The following is a 13,676-nucleotide window of genomic DNA, read 5'->3' as shown; positions in this document are numbered from 1 at the left end:
AATGTTTTGCTTTGCTTTCGACATGACACTTCACCACACCTTTTAAAAAAAAAATATTTTTTTTTATTTCATGATCACTTCAACTGCAATGAAATTACCCAACAGGAGTGATTCCCATGAGAAATCAACCAATTTGTCTTAATTATTACTCCTTTACTGTAAATAATGTCTTTGGTTCTCTGTCTATTTCAGCGACGTATAGTGACAGGCAGAACAATTAAATTCTTTTCCACTAGATGGTAGAATGTACAACTAACCAGCGTATCCACCGGTTATCACCCTTCCAAGTTTTTTGAGATAAGACTGGTCTGGATGATTTTTTTTTGCTTACTTGCAAGTAAATATTTGAGATACAAGTGCTGTATGGTGGCATTGAACTCAACACAACTCACTTCACAACAAGCAGCACTTTGGTAGATAGTGAACAATTCTTCCAAAAAGAGGTTATTTATTGCCATTGTCAGTTGACGTTTACTCTCAAAGCAAAACATAAAACTAAGAGAGTTACACGTTCTGTATTTAAAACAACCAGATAGCTTTGCCTGAGCAGTCTGTTTAGGTTAATGCTAACAAACAATACAAAACACCATTTGACGGTTAACGAAGTTAGCATTGATGTTGCGGCGTCGTTTAAGCGACATAAATTTGAGCACAAATAGTGCAGCAGCACATGTAGACAGACAATACACAGTCATGGGAAAAAAATATGAGACTAGTCTTGTTTCTTCAGTGTTTTATTTTTATGTGTGTGGATAGAGGGATGGATAGAAAAACATAGACAACTGAAAACAGGCATCCCATGCAAGGATCATTGTTTTTGTAGCGAATCCTAATTTGCAACACCCATTTTTGTTCATTTTTAATGTTTGATACAACTAGAGGCACATTTGTTTGGACAAATGTAATGATGACTACAACCATAGATGAGAGTTTAAGTTCTTGAGTTTAAATTTAATTTAAGAGCTTATATCCAGTCATGATTTTCTTGAGAATAACCAAAATCACTGGGACTACAATTAATCTTAAGCACGTCAAGTAGGACATAAAGTATTAGTAATGTACAGCTGCATTTCTGTTGTGTTCTTTGTATTCTTCAGGTAATATAGCTTTCGTGGTACAAGATATTAAAAGAAACAAGGATGGTCTAATATTTTTTTTCCATGACTGTAAAAATACTAAAAGGTATTATTTATTCTTTATCCTCTAATATTACTGCAGCTTATGAGGAGGTAACCTTTCCATGTATGTCTGTATTATACTGCCCCCAGGTGGCCAAAACACGCCCACCACAAGGGGCAGCACAATGTCTATTGAATTGAGGTAAAAAAAAAAAAGTGTCAAAAATGGCTAAATTCTTTACACTCTACTGATTTATGTCATTACTGTATGTTTATATGAAGTTAAATATTATTTGTATTCTTAAAAAGCACCTTACAAACATTTTTGAGCTGAACCTGGAACACATTAATGGCATTTCCATTTATTTCAACAGGGAAAGACAATTTGAGACGTAACATTTTTCTTTGCGAATGCGTCATGTAAGCACATTTTCCACGAGCGTTCCATACATGTGGGAAATGTAGACGAGCATGTGCATGCCATGACGTGTTACCCAGGAGTCACGCACATGCCAGGGAAGGTGACGTATAATGAAGTGTGCGCGTCCCGATGCAGGACACCCCCGGGCCTCACCCCCACTCTTGTAACACAATATCATGGAGGGGCAAGGGGTGGCAAGTAACCAAGTACAAATACTTGGTTACTGTACTTAAGGAGAATTTGCAGGTACAATCTTCCTGCGCTATATCACGGTTCACCTATTGCCGATTCAGAGCGTTGCAGATTTTCTTTGATATTCACACTGCGAATCAGTTTGCCATTTCGCCGGATTTTGAGTGAATGCTTTCATTGTTTTGTGGTAAAATAAACACTTCCTAGCCTAAAACATTAAAAATATAAAAAAACAAAACAACAAAAAAAAAACATATATTCCAAGGAATAAAATGTACGTAGTGTCCAGTGCTGTTGTGGATTATTGTATGTTTAAACGTTTAAAAGGTCTTTATAAGAGTAGGGTAGAGGTTAAAAGGAGTGTGGGGAAGATGATAAGAATCAGGTCCATACAGATTTAAAATATGGATAAATAATCCAAACAATATGTGGTTGCTACTTCATGAGTTTCACCTATTGCTGGGAACCTAATGAGGGAATACAGTATCCGTACTGTTCCTGAGTATTTTTGTTTCTCAAAGCTTTTGCCGTTTCAGGATTTATTTGATAGCCTTGATATCCAGCTGAAGCTCTGTGTACTAGTAGACACTTTGTCTTCACTAGTAAGACAATCCAGCACACTAGTAGTGCCTTTTTTGGCCTACTAGTACCACCTTAAGTTGGATACATTTTCAAACAGTTTTCGGAAAGCCACAGTCAGGTGTCCAGGTACCGCAAAGTACAAAAACGACTCCTTCCTCCCCTCGGTGGCATCTTGCAGTGTATACGCCGGTAAGAGTTTTCAATAAATGTGAAAGTGATGCAAGTATTGATTTATCCACTTCATTATTCATTTATATCGATTTTGCTTTTTTTTTGTTTGTATTTGTATAACTACAGTTATATGCTTGCTAAAATGCATACACCTTTTTTTTTGTACTTCTTGGGTGTCTGGAATGGATTCATTAGATTTTTAAGTATTGCTTTGGATTTCGCACGATTTTGGTTTTAGTCAGTCTTTTTGGAACAAATTCATGAGGAAAACGAGGTTCTACTGTATTCTTTCCTGTATGTAAACAAGAGGCTGATCTTTAGTCTAAATTGCACTTGTGAGGTTTGTTGTTCTTCGTCTAAAAATAGAGCAAGGATGAGGTTCCCATCTCAGACGTGAGGCAATCACGCTGGCAACCCCGCAGCCTCTGCCAACCACTTACAAAGTACCCTTTTTGTCAACGTGTGTGTAGCAGTGGTGCTGCTATTTGCCGCTTGTAGGTGGTGGAAGTGAAGCAGCATGTGGCTCATCGCCCAACATTTTCCTCAACCTTCTATACTGCATTCTGTGCACAATGTATCCTCTGTCTGGCCAGGAATGAACTCGAAAGACAATCTGTGTTTCCTCGTGTTACCATAACGACATCAGTACCTCATTAGCAGTTTGTGTTTTGGTCCGCGCTGGGCCTTCTCGGGGAAGCGGACACCCCAGTTCGACTCGTCTTTTTGATGCCCACCAATTTTAGCATGCTATCATCCCAACTTGGCGCTCGCGTTTAGTTTTTTTCTTCCGCCGCGCTGGTACGTAGCTTACGAAGCGCCCGGCTAAAAACGAAACAGGAGGCGTCCCGTCCGGGAGGGAGGGGGCGGGCTCCTTGGAATTACCTCGCCGTATCCTTGTCACACGCGTAGCCTCCCGGATTATCCTTTCGGGCCTTGATTAAGCCTCGGATGTTTTTAGCAGATGATGTCGTGCTTGATATGTGCTTGAGGGCGGTCTGGGGAGGGTGGGGGGGGGGGGGGGGGGGGGGGATCTGTGGACCCTTACTTCTTACCTTGTTAGATTGAGTTTTTTAACATTTCCCTTTTACAGTCATAGGTACAATTAATCCATCCATCCATTTTCAACACCGCTTATCCTGGTTAGGGTCGCGGGGCGCTGGAGCCTATCCCAGCTGACTTCAGGCGAGAGGCGGACAACACCCTGAACTGGTCGCCGGTCAGTTGCGGGGCACATATAGACACGGACAACCATTTGCACTCACATTCACACCGTCACTGAGTGGGAACTGAACCCACGCTGCCCGCACCAAAGTCAGGCGAATGGACCACTACACCATTAGTGACTAGGTTAATTGTTATTACTCTTTATTACGTATTGTTTGTTTATTACGTATTGTATTTTTAATTGCGGAGGAATTAAGAGATGTACTCTAATGGTTGCGGTTCCAGTATTTGGTCGCCTCCATGCAACACAGATGTGAAGCACTTCTCGGGACCAGTAATTTTCCAACTAAATATGAGATCTTCACAGGAAAGCAAATTATTGTTTAACTTCTATTGCTTTTTCTTCACTTTCTGTGAAGGATCATCACATTTGATCAATTTTTCTTTCCATTTTTTTTCCCAGGAAAAAAAGGTCAAGAAATTCCAAAATATTTTACTAGCTGATTTATTATTATTATTATTATAAAAATTTAATAACTAGGCTAACTTTTAGATGTGTACTGTACATATAACATGATTTATGTGTGGGGTGATTGGTAGTTAGCGTGTTTTGACCTAAAATAGTCATCGCTAACGCGCTAATCCTAATTGCGATAACTTTTTAGCATTATTTATTTTACTGTCTCAAATTGTGTACAGCAAATTTATAGCATACACTCAATACCAACATATGCAGTTTAAGGATCGAAGAGAGAATAATGAGAATAAAATGCATGTTAGTAGGCCGGCACGGTGGGCGACTGGTTAGCACATCTGCATCAGCCCTAGTTATTATTACAATTATGGTTGTTGTTATTATTATTATTATTATCATCAATTTTGTAATTATAAAAACTGCCTTATTGCTCCTCACTTCCTGTCAATGCTAATCTAAATACATTCATTAGTCCACGTTCACCAATCTTTATTGAGCAACATTATTAGGGCCAATTGAATTAATTTAAAGCAAAGTATAATTTGTCTCCAAGCATATTTGCTGTTCCGAGAAAGGAGGAAAGATTCGAACTAAACCCAGAAAGTATTTTATATGTCTCGGCTGCTGTTTGTCATCCTCAAGCACGGGTGACTCTTTGCTCTTCCCGCCGACAGCTTTTCCTTTTCCCGGCGAGCTGTCGAAGAATCCTCAGTCTGATCGTCAAAACGTCGGGCCCGTGCAAATAACTGCGGGAATCGTCAGACGTAAGTGCAGCTTTTCTGCCTTGCCGTTCTTTTCTTTCAAGGTAGCGAGCGGCGTGTTGACGCCGGCACACACAAGGCCTCGCTTGTGCGCCAGCCTCCGTTTGGATTTTCTCCGCATCACCAGCACGGCAAAGCAAGCTCAAGTCAGAGGTGAAATCATTACTTGTTTCTATTCGGCGCTCCAGCCGCCGCAAATTTTCAGTTGATCGATAAATATTAAGAGTTCAACATCCTATATCTAAGGAAAGGTCTTTTTTATGTTGAATGCTGTCAGAAACAAATAGTCTAGCTAAAGTGAAATGATAAAATTACTCTATGTTTCTATTCAACACTCTAGCAGCCACAACTTTCAGTTATTTGATGAACTTTAAGGGTTTATGGTCCCATATACAAGGAAGAACAATATTCCTTTGAAATCAAATCTGAGACAAGATAGCATAGTTAGCTGATATCAAATCTCAAATCAGTTCATGTTTCTATTCGGCACTTGAGAAGCCACAATTTTCATTTGACTAAAAAACATTAAGGGTTCATGGTCCCCTATCTAAGGAAGAATTGTTTTGATTTTGATTGCTGTCCAAGACCAGCACCTCCAGCTAGCCTCAGTTTTAGTAGATTCACCTTTTATTTTTCAGTACTTTTCAGCTGATTGATAAAAATGAATGCTTCATGGTTATATATATATATATATATATATATATATATATATTATATATATATAGAGCGAAGAACGCTTTTTATTTTGAATTCTAAATGAGACAGGTTGGCAGACCCAGCTGAAGTCAAAAGATAAAATTACTACATGTTTCTATTCAGTCCTCTAGCAGCCAGAGTTTTAGCTGACTGGTAAACTTAGAGTTGATGGTCCTATGTTCGGGGCTATTCATTTTGAATAAATGGCTGTCCCAGGTGAAGTCACAGGTGAACATCTTGTGTTTAATATCACACATAGAGCCTGTAATATGTAATCTGACTTTCATTGCATTCGATGACATTGCAGTTAATATTGCAGCCATCCAGTACAGACTATTTCCAAAGGAGGGATTTGGCACCGAGTCGGTATGCGCCCGTGGATGTTGTATTTTCAGCTTTCAACGGCGCTGTAACCGAATCCCGTCCGAAGGCAGCGACTTTGAGGGAGTTCTATAAATAAACAGGCCACACTTGGCGACACGGCGTGCGGAATGATTAGCTCATGGCAGCGGCGCTGTGATCCCGGCAGTGCGCGTAGCCGCAACTATTTTCTCCCACTCACTCGAAGAGTGTGTGTCAAGAATGCGGTCTCGCAGGAATTCACAAACTTCACTTTATATTGTGCGTGGGGCTTTTAACGCAAATTTGCTAGCAATTGCAGGTTGTTGCGTGCAGGGATGGGGGGGGGGGGGGGGGGCGGGTTGGGTTGGCCATAAAGCTAGCTGGCGCGGTTATATTTGACAGCGTTGACTTTCAATTTATTGCCAGTTAACACCGGCAATTACTTATTTACTTTAGGCGTTTAGTTCATGTTCAGCTACATAGTAATGACTTTGGGCTGCATTTGACATGTGTAGGAAGGTTTAAATACGCAAATAGTCACAGCCTAGCTGAGGCTGTGGTTAGCTTTTAGCTTAGAATCAGATTTGATGACTAAAATTAGCAAGCATTAGTCATTCATTTCCTCGCATGTAAATGTGAATACCCCCGTTTATCGCAGGGGATATGTTCCAGAACCACCCACGATAGATGAAAATCTGGGCTATAGAGACCATGTAATTTTTTTGATATATAGTGTTACTCCTCTCATACACTTTAAACACACGTAAACGTATTAAAACACACTTTTAAAAGAATTCCTTTGCCCCTGTTCTCACTCTCTGGCCGACAAGAAACGGAAGACAAATACTGTATGACATCACTTTGAGAAATGAAGACTGGCTCGCACACTTCTCCAAATAGGAGGCAAAGCGTGCTTGGTTGTTTGTCACTCCCAATTGAAGTTTACATTAAAACTGACACGTAAAACAGAAGAGAATTAAATGTGTATATTTAAAACACCAAAATGTTCAACTAAACCATTTCTTTTTAAGTCTGATAGCTCAATGCTAACATATCACGCGAAATGCCGTAGACGAACTAACAGACATTAGCATCGACGTTAAAGTAAAAATAAACCTTAAAATATTTAGTTAAACACCAAAATGTTCAACCAAACCACATAAGTTCGTCCTCTAGCTTAAAGCTAACATATAATGTGATTCAGTGCATTTTTTTCCAAATCAAATCATTTGTAAGCCATTTATTTTTTGTTTCATGATGAGTTTGAAATGATATTAAAGTGTTTTGGGATCAAAATTAGGGGTATATTCATGATTTAAACAATTAAACTAATCAATTCAAATTTTTATTCTTATTGGGGAGGTGCATCGCAAATTTTATTTTAGTATTTGCATCAGGGCTTGGTCCCAGGGAGTTGTCGTTTGCCTTTAGAATGACTAAATGTCTTTTTTTTTTTCCCCCATTGAGTTATTTCGCAATTGTCAAAATCCTTTGGATGAGATTGTTGATTATATGCCTTTCATATTGAATTCATTGAAAATGTGCATAATGATTGCAACATTAATTTTGTAGAGTGACTAACCAACAATCTATTGTCCGCTCTCACGTGACAAAATGCGGCGTCAGGCGGCTTTTTGTACATTTCGATCTGTCATCTTCGTGCACTCAGTGCATTGTGAGCGGGTCAGTCGGGTCGTGGGGGTGGCCGTATAATTAAGTTACATTTTGGCTGCGACTCCATGATCATTGTTCTGAAAATAGGCCTGGCCAAGTTCATGTCTTATTTATTGATTTGATTTGATTTAATTTAGTTGTATTGTCTTTTATTGAACTGTGCCTTTTTAAAAAGGAGTTTTGATTGTATTTTCTTATTAGAGCGGTTATAGATGCGCACTGCTGCGTGAGCTCATTTCGACTCCAATCGCAATAATAATAATAACAACGCGTCAATGCTTGTTTGTCTATATGTGCCCTGCGATTGGCTGGCGACCAGTCAGGGTGTACCCCGCCTCTCTGTAGATAAAGAGAAGGTCAGAAGTCACGGTGGGCGCTAATGGCGGGGATCCGCTTGTCTCCTGTTACTGTGACACATCTTTGCCCGCCTTGCTATTGCCCTCCACAATCCAATGGTGGGATGTAACAATTACTGTACTTAAGTAGATTTTTCCAAAAAACGTGATAATGTAACAAAAGTTGAATGTTACATTTTAAATTTGTTTTCAAATGTAAAAAAAGAGTTTCATGAACATTTTGTATTTTTTTGTAATGTAAATACATTTGAATGTTACAAAATATTCTGTTTAATCCATTCTGTGGTCACTGTTTGTGTAGTGGTACACTCGCCTGACTTTGGTGTGGGCAGCGTGGGTTCAGTTCCCACTAAGTGACGGTGGGAATGGTTGTCCGTGTCCGTATATGTGCCCTGGGACTGACTGGCGACCAGTTCAGGCTGTAGTCCGCCTTTCGCCCGAAGTCAGCCGGGATAGGCTCCAGCGCCCGGCGACCCCTAACCAGGATAAGCGGTGTTGAGAATGAATGGATGGGTCCATTCTGTCAATCGCAGCTCACCCCCTGCTGGGCATGAGCAATAATGCATGATACTTTCATGGACTTTTCAGAGGTTATTTTTGTGTGGGAGCATCACAAAAACTTCAGTTTTATTTGGTTAGCGTTATTTACATTTTTATTGTCACATCTTGTCACTTTATTGTTACCTCCCCTCTTGAAAAAGATTTCATTTTTAAATATTGAGTTGTACAGGTTATAGCTCACATTATTGGTGGAAAAAACATTTTTTATAGCACAAAAAACCTGAAATGTGAACAGGGGTGTGTAGACATTTTATATCCATTGTACAGAAAACCAACCATTTACACACAAGAACAATTTTAGAGTCTTTAATGAAGCTAACCTGCATGTTTATGGAATGCGGGAAAACATGTAAGGAAGGTCGGATTTGAAGCCGAAACATCAGACCTGCGAGGCGGATGCGAGAACCACTAGTGCTGGCTAATTTTAAGAGTGTCATCTTTGAATGACAGCCAATTAAGGTTCTAGTGAGGTCTAAAAACTGTCGGCCGCACTCTGTTGCGGTGACGACCGAAGAGCCGGGCCGCCCTTCTGTGGCGGTATCGCTTGGACAGCAGCACGTAGAGCACGGGGTTGACGTACGGGTGCAAGTACTGCAGCACGGCGCAGATGAAGTAGAAGAGCTCCCAGGCCCGTCCGTGGCGGTAGAGGCCCAGGTAAACGCACAGCTCCAGGACGTAGCCCGGCAGCCAACACGCCGAGAAGGTTGCGGCGGCCAAAAACACCATCACGGAGGCCCGCCGCGTGTTCCTGGCGCCAGACGACGACATGACCGCACTTTTGTGGAGAAACAGAGCCAGGCGGACGTAGTTGAAGGCGATGACCAGCATGGGGATCAAATAGAAGAGCACAAACTGGCTCAGCACCACTTGGTAGTGATGCTCCTGGATGGTGGGCAGGCAGAAGGTGAAGCTGACCGGGCTGGGGCTCAGGCTCTCCTTGGTGGCGAATATCCGCAGAGGCAGACTGATGAGGAAGCTCAGGGCCCAGACCAGCACGGACATCAGCACGACCAGATCGACGGCCGGAAGCCGGTAGGGGTTGGTGACGATCATGGCGCGAGCCACCGATACGGCGCACAGCGAGTAGGCGCTGGCCGCCAGGCTGAAGGCCAACAGGAACTGGTAGACCTTGCAGGAAACGTCGCCCAGCGGCCACGAGTGGCTGACGGCCGAGTGCACGGTGAAGGGGAGGAGCAGCAGGGTGAGGAAGTCGGCCAGCGACATGCTGAGGAGCAGGACGTCCAGACAATTCTTACGCAGCGATTTGTGCTTGGCGAACAAGGAGAAGACCAGCAGGTTGGCGCCCAGCCCGACCCTTGCTTTCAACCAAGTCTGTCAAGCCCAAAAATCAATTCACGCAAGTCACTCACCATATCATCATCATCATCATCATTATTCCCCTCATTGAAAGCAGCATTTGGTGGCTCATTTCTGTGCATTAGGGGCCTTCTTCCCCCTCATAGTCAGAACAAATCGCTGCAACTCATCCCGTTGAGCTGGGAATGTGGCAAGCTCTCCTCTCCGGCCTTCGGCTCGCCGTGTGTTTGCGCAAAACGCGGAAGAGCAAACATCACTTGGCTCCCATCGATTCTGGATGAGCGACTTTAAAGAGGAATGGATAAAGAACAGCTGTTAGGATCATAGTATAAACATATACTGTAGTTTAGTTTGCTTCATATAGTATATTGTAGTATAGTTATTATAGTATAGTTACTACGGTATAGTTAGTATTGTATAGTATAGTATAGTTAGTGTAGTATAATAGTATTGTATAGTTAAAATAGTATACTATGGTCAGATGGATAGTCATGTGCTACATTTACTCTATATCATTTAACCTTTTGGATAAATTGTACTTGTCAGAGTAGTTTCAATGCCATACACTTTTTACTTGAATATTTTTATATTTGATGTTCATGGTCTGATTAAGTCAGAAGTTACCCATAAATTACTCAGTACTTGTAGTTTTGAGTAAGGTTATTTGGAGGACTACTTTTGACTTTTGCTCATGTCACTTTATTCTAAAGTAACACTACTCTGACTTGAGTACAATGTTTGGCATTTCTACCCACTTCTGAGTACAGTATAGTATAGTGTACAAGTATCAGGCGATGCGTTTGGTACCTCGACCTTCAACGGTGACTTATCCGACTTAATCCACATCTCAATACATCTGCTATCACCTTGCCATTATACAAACCATTTATACTACTGTATATGTATAAAACAAAAAGGGTTATCTGAAGCACTTCATAGTCAATAGTTATCTAATGACATGACAAAAACATGAAAAAGAAAATAATACATCATCATCAGAGATGCTATTCTTAAATGTTTGAATATGTGCAACGCTTACAGATGTCTTTTGTACAAGTTGGCTGTAACAGGTTTTGCTCAGACCAACCAATTAGGAGAACTGAAAAATGCTGATGTCAATTTTAAGGAATTCTGAAATCTGGTTTAAAAAAAAAAAAAAAAAAAAGTATCATTGTGAATATAGTTTGAGTTAAATGAGCAAGCACGACTGACGACTTGTGACGGTCCTGGGCAGATTAGATTGACAAAGCAACACACAGAAGCTGAAATCTGATTGGCCAAAAAAAATCCAACATCTGCATACATGTACTGGAAGCAGAGCAGTCAAGAGAAATGCTACAAAAGGAAGAGAATAGACTGTTGGAAATAGAATTTCATGGGAAAAATACTAGAATTTAGGTTGAGAGATTTACTAGGAGTCATTGCATTGACAACATTCGCACGGACCAGCTGGCACGCTCCAAAAATGGAATTCCATAGTCAGCAGGGGTATCAGTGATTTGTGTCGGGGGCCGCATTCTAGTTACGGTTTCCCTCAGAGGGCCTTCATGACTGTAAAACCTTACAAATGTTTTAAACGCCTCATCATGTTACACATAAACATCAAATTGATGATTACCTTATTTTGAAATCAGTCAACAACAAATTTGAATGTCTAAGATTTTTTTTTTTTTAGTTTTAGGATTTTTTTTTTAGATTTAGGACAATTTTGATGTGCCAATTCCAAATATCACATTGGTTTTGCTCAAACCGGTCAACTTTTTGAAGTATGGCCACATAATTGTTTTCATGTACAGGTATTATCGCTTGAGAGGTTCAAATAAATGGAGGTTTATGCCCTGAATTTTGAACAGCGATGACATAACATTCAATTTACAGGTATTTACTTTTATCAATGTCTACTATTCAATTTAAAGTACCAGTAGGCAAAGTTTGTAACATTTGATTAATAAACTTTTAACAACATGGCATAAAAACGTGACCTGAACAAGAGAAACTGATATCATTTTCGGATTCAGCGATGCACAATTATCCTAAATCAGCTGAAAAAAACATAGATAACATACAATTATTATTTTTTTGTAAACCATTGTTAATATTCCAGTTACTTGAAAAAGGGGTTTGGGAACAAACAAACAAAAAATGCTTGCAATATCTCAACGTTATTATTCATTATTCATTATGTATGGCAATTTGAAACTTGGTCCAGATTTAAGCAAGAATCATGGACGTTGACCCACATGATTTACTTTCGCGGGCCCCTTAAAATGATGTGGCGGTCCAGATCTGGCCCCAGGGCGTTGACTTTGACACTTGTGACATAGTGTGTCCTATTCTTACTTGATACGGTTTGTGTTCAGGTGAAAAGAAACCACACACACTTCCTCCAGAGGCCTTTATCGATTGTCATTTTTGCCCCCCCCCCTCCCCACCTTCCGTTTGATTGATTTTTGGCTCACAACGCTCAGCACAGTTTTGTGCTGACTGAGTGTGAGGCCTTCACTGTCCCTCGTATTATTCTGTACCCATGTCTGTTTGTGTGTCGTTAACAGCTTCAGTGATGTTTTTTTTTTAGTTTAGTTGTTTGTCATGTAATATTCTAATTTTGGGGTTCAGTTAGCTGTAAGCTATAATCAATAAAATTATAAACATGATCTAAAATCCTTCAATATTTAACACCGTGTGTAGTGAATCTATAAAATAGAAGAGCTGAAATGAACTACTGAAAAAAAAAAAGTTTTTTGTATTTGCACCTTTATAGTGGACTTGCAAGGGGAGATACAAATTTGGCTATTTATAATAATCTAATAATAATAATTAATAATAATAATTATTAATTAATAATAATTACTATTATTATTTCTAGGATTGAATAGATGTATTTTTGTAGCCAGAAAAAGTTACCATATGGTCGAGTTTAAACTCACCACTCATTGAACTAAGAACTATAATAATGCATCCATGCATCCATTATCAACAGCGCTTATCCTCACTCGGGTTGCGGGAATGTTCCTCGGGATCGGGATTCGAACTCCTCAGAACTGTGAGGCAGATCTGCTAACCAGTCGGTCAACGTGCCGACCAACTATAATAATAATAATAATTGTTATTATTATTATTATTATTATTACAGGCTTTACACGATCAGGATTTTTGGGGCCGATCAGCGAGTTTAAAAAAAAAAAAAAAAGATAAACGATCACCGATCCGATCACAAGATGGAGGAATGTGTCTATTTAATTGACCTGTTCGTTTACTGTATGTACCTTGTGTACTTAATTGCTCAAAAAATTCTATTTACAATAAATAATGTATCTTTGGGCGGCACGGTGGACGACTGGTTAGAGCGTCAGCCTCACAGTTCTGAGGACCCGGGTTCGTGCTCCACTCTTGTCGTCGCCACGGTAACGAGTGTATCCGGTCGCATTTGAATTGACAAGATAAAGCCCAATGATCGTAAAAAAACGATTTTATTGCAGTAGTTTGATTTGTCGTCTGATCCGGGCATTACGTGTTGTCTGTCCCACACCGCCGACATGTTTTTTTTTTTGTAATAACTTTATAGGCCGTCAGGTATTTTCAATACTACGTCAAAAGACGCGCGAAAAAGCTAAAAATAAACGAGCTTTTGGATTCAAATATACTGTGCACGATGGCGACGCGGAGTAAATGTCTTTTGCGGAGCCGATCAATGACGTCATTGATCGGATCGGCAAATTATGACATTAAAGCCAATCAGCATACAATGCTAAATATCGCCCGATACCGATCAGCCCGATAAAATCGGTGTAAAGTCTAATTATTATTATTTTTATTTTTGTAGACAGAATGAGTTACCAAATGGTC

General features: G+C 40.1%; 1 protein-coding gene and 1 long non-coding RNA gene across 5 annotated transcripts in view; one reads left to right on the top strand and one right to left on the bottom strand.

The window, feature by feature from the left end:
* LOC133478275 (uncharacterized) overlaps positions 1-13,676 on the top strand; it is a 56,364-nt gene that overhangs the window by 10,241 nt on the left and 32,447 nt on the right. For all 4 annotated transcript variants that reach the window (XR_009788644.1, XR_009788645.1, XR_009788642.1 and 1 more), the window contains exon 2: positions 4,798-5,037. This is a non-coding gene — a long non-coding RNA (uncharacterized LOC133478275). The remainder of the gene's footprint in view (positions 1-4,797; positions 5,038-13,676) is intronic.
* Positions 8,606-10,676, bottom strand: LOC133477719 (galanin receptor 2a). The gene is made up of 2 exons (XM_061772787.1): positions 10,638-10,676; positions 8,606-9,845 (listed from the first exon to the last, which is right to left on the bottom strand). The coding sequence occupies exons 1-2, from the start codon at positions 10,674-10,676 to the stop codon at positions 8,976-8,978; spliced, it is 909 nt and encodes a 302-aa protein (XP_061628771.1). The 3' UTR covers positions 8,606-8,975.

Source organism: Phyllopteryx taeniolatus, chromosome 5 (assembly GCF_024500385.1).
Source record: "Phyllopteryx taeniolatus isolate TA_2022b chromosome 5, UOR_Ptae_1.2, whole genome shotgun sequence".
NCBI classification, from domain to species: domain Eukaryota; kingdom Metazoa; phylum Chordata; class Actinopteri; order Syngnathiformes; family Syngnathidae; genus Phyllopteryx; species Phyllopteryx taeniolatus.
This window is presented reverse-complemented; position numbering and strand designations above follow the sequence as displayed.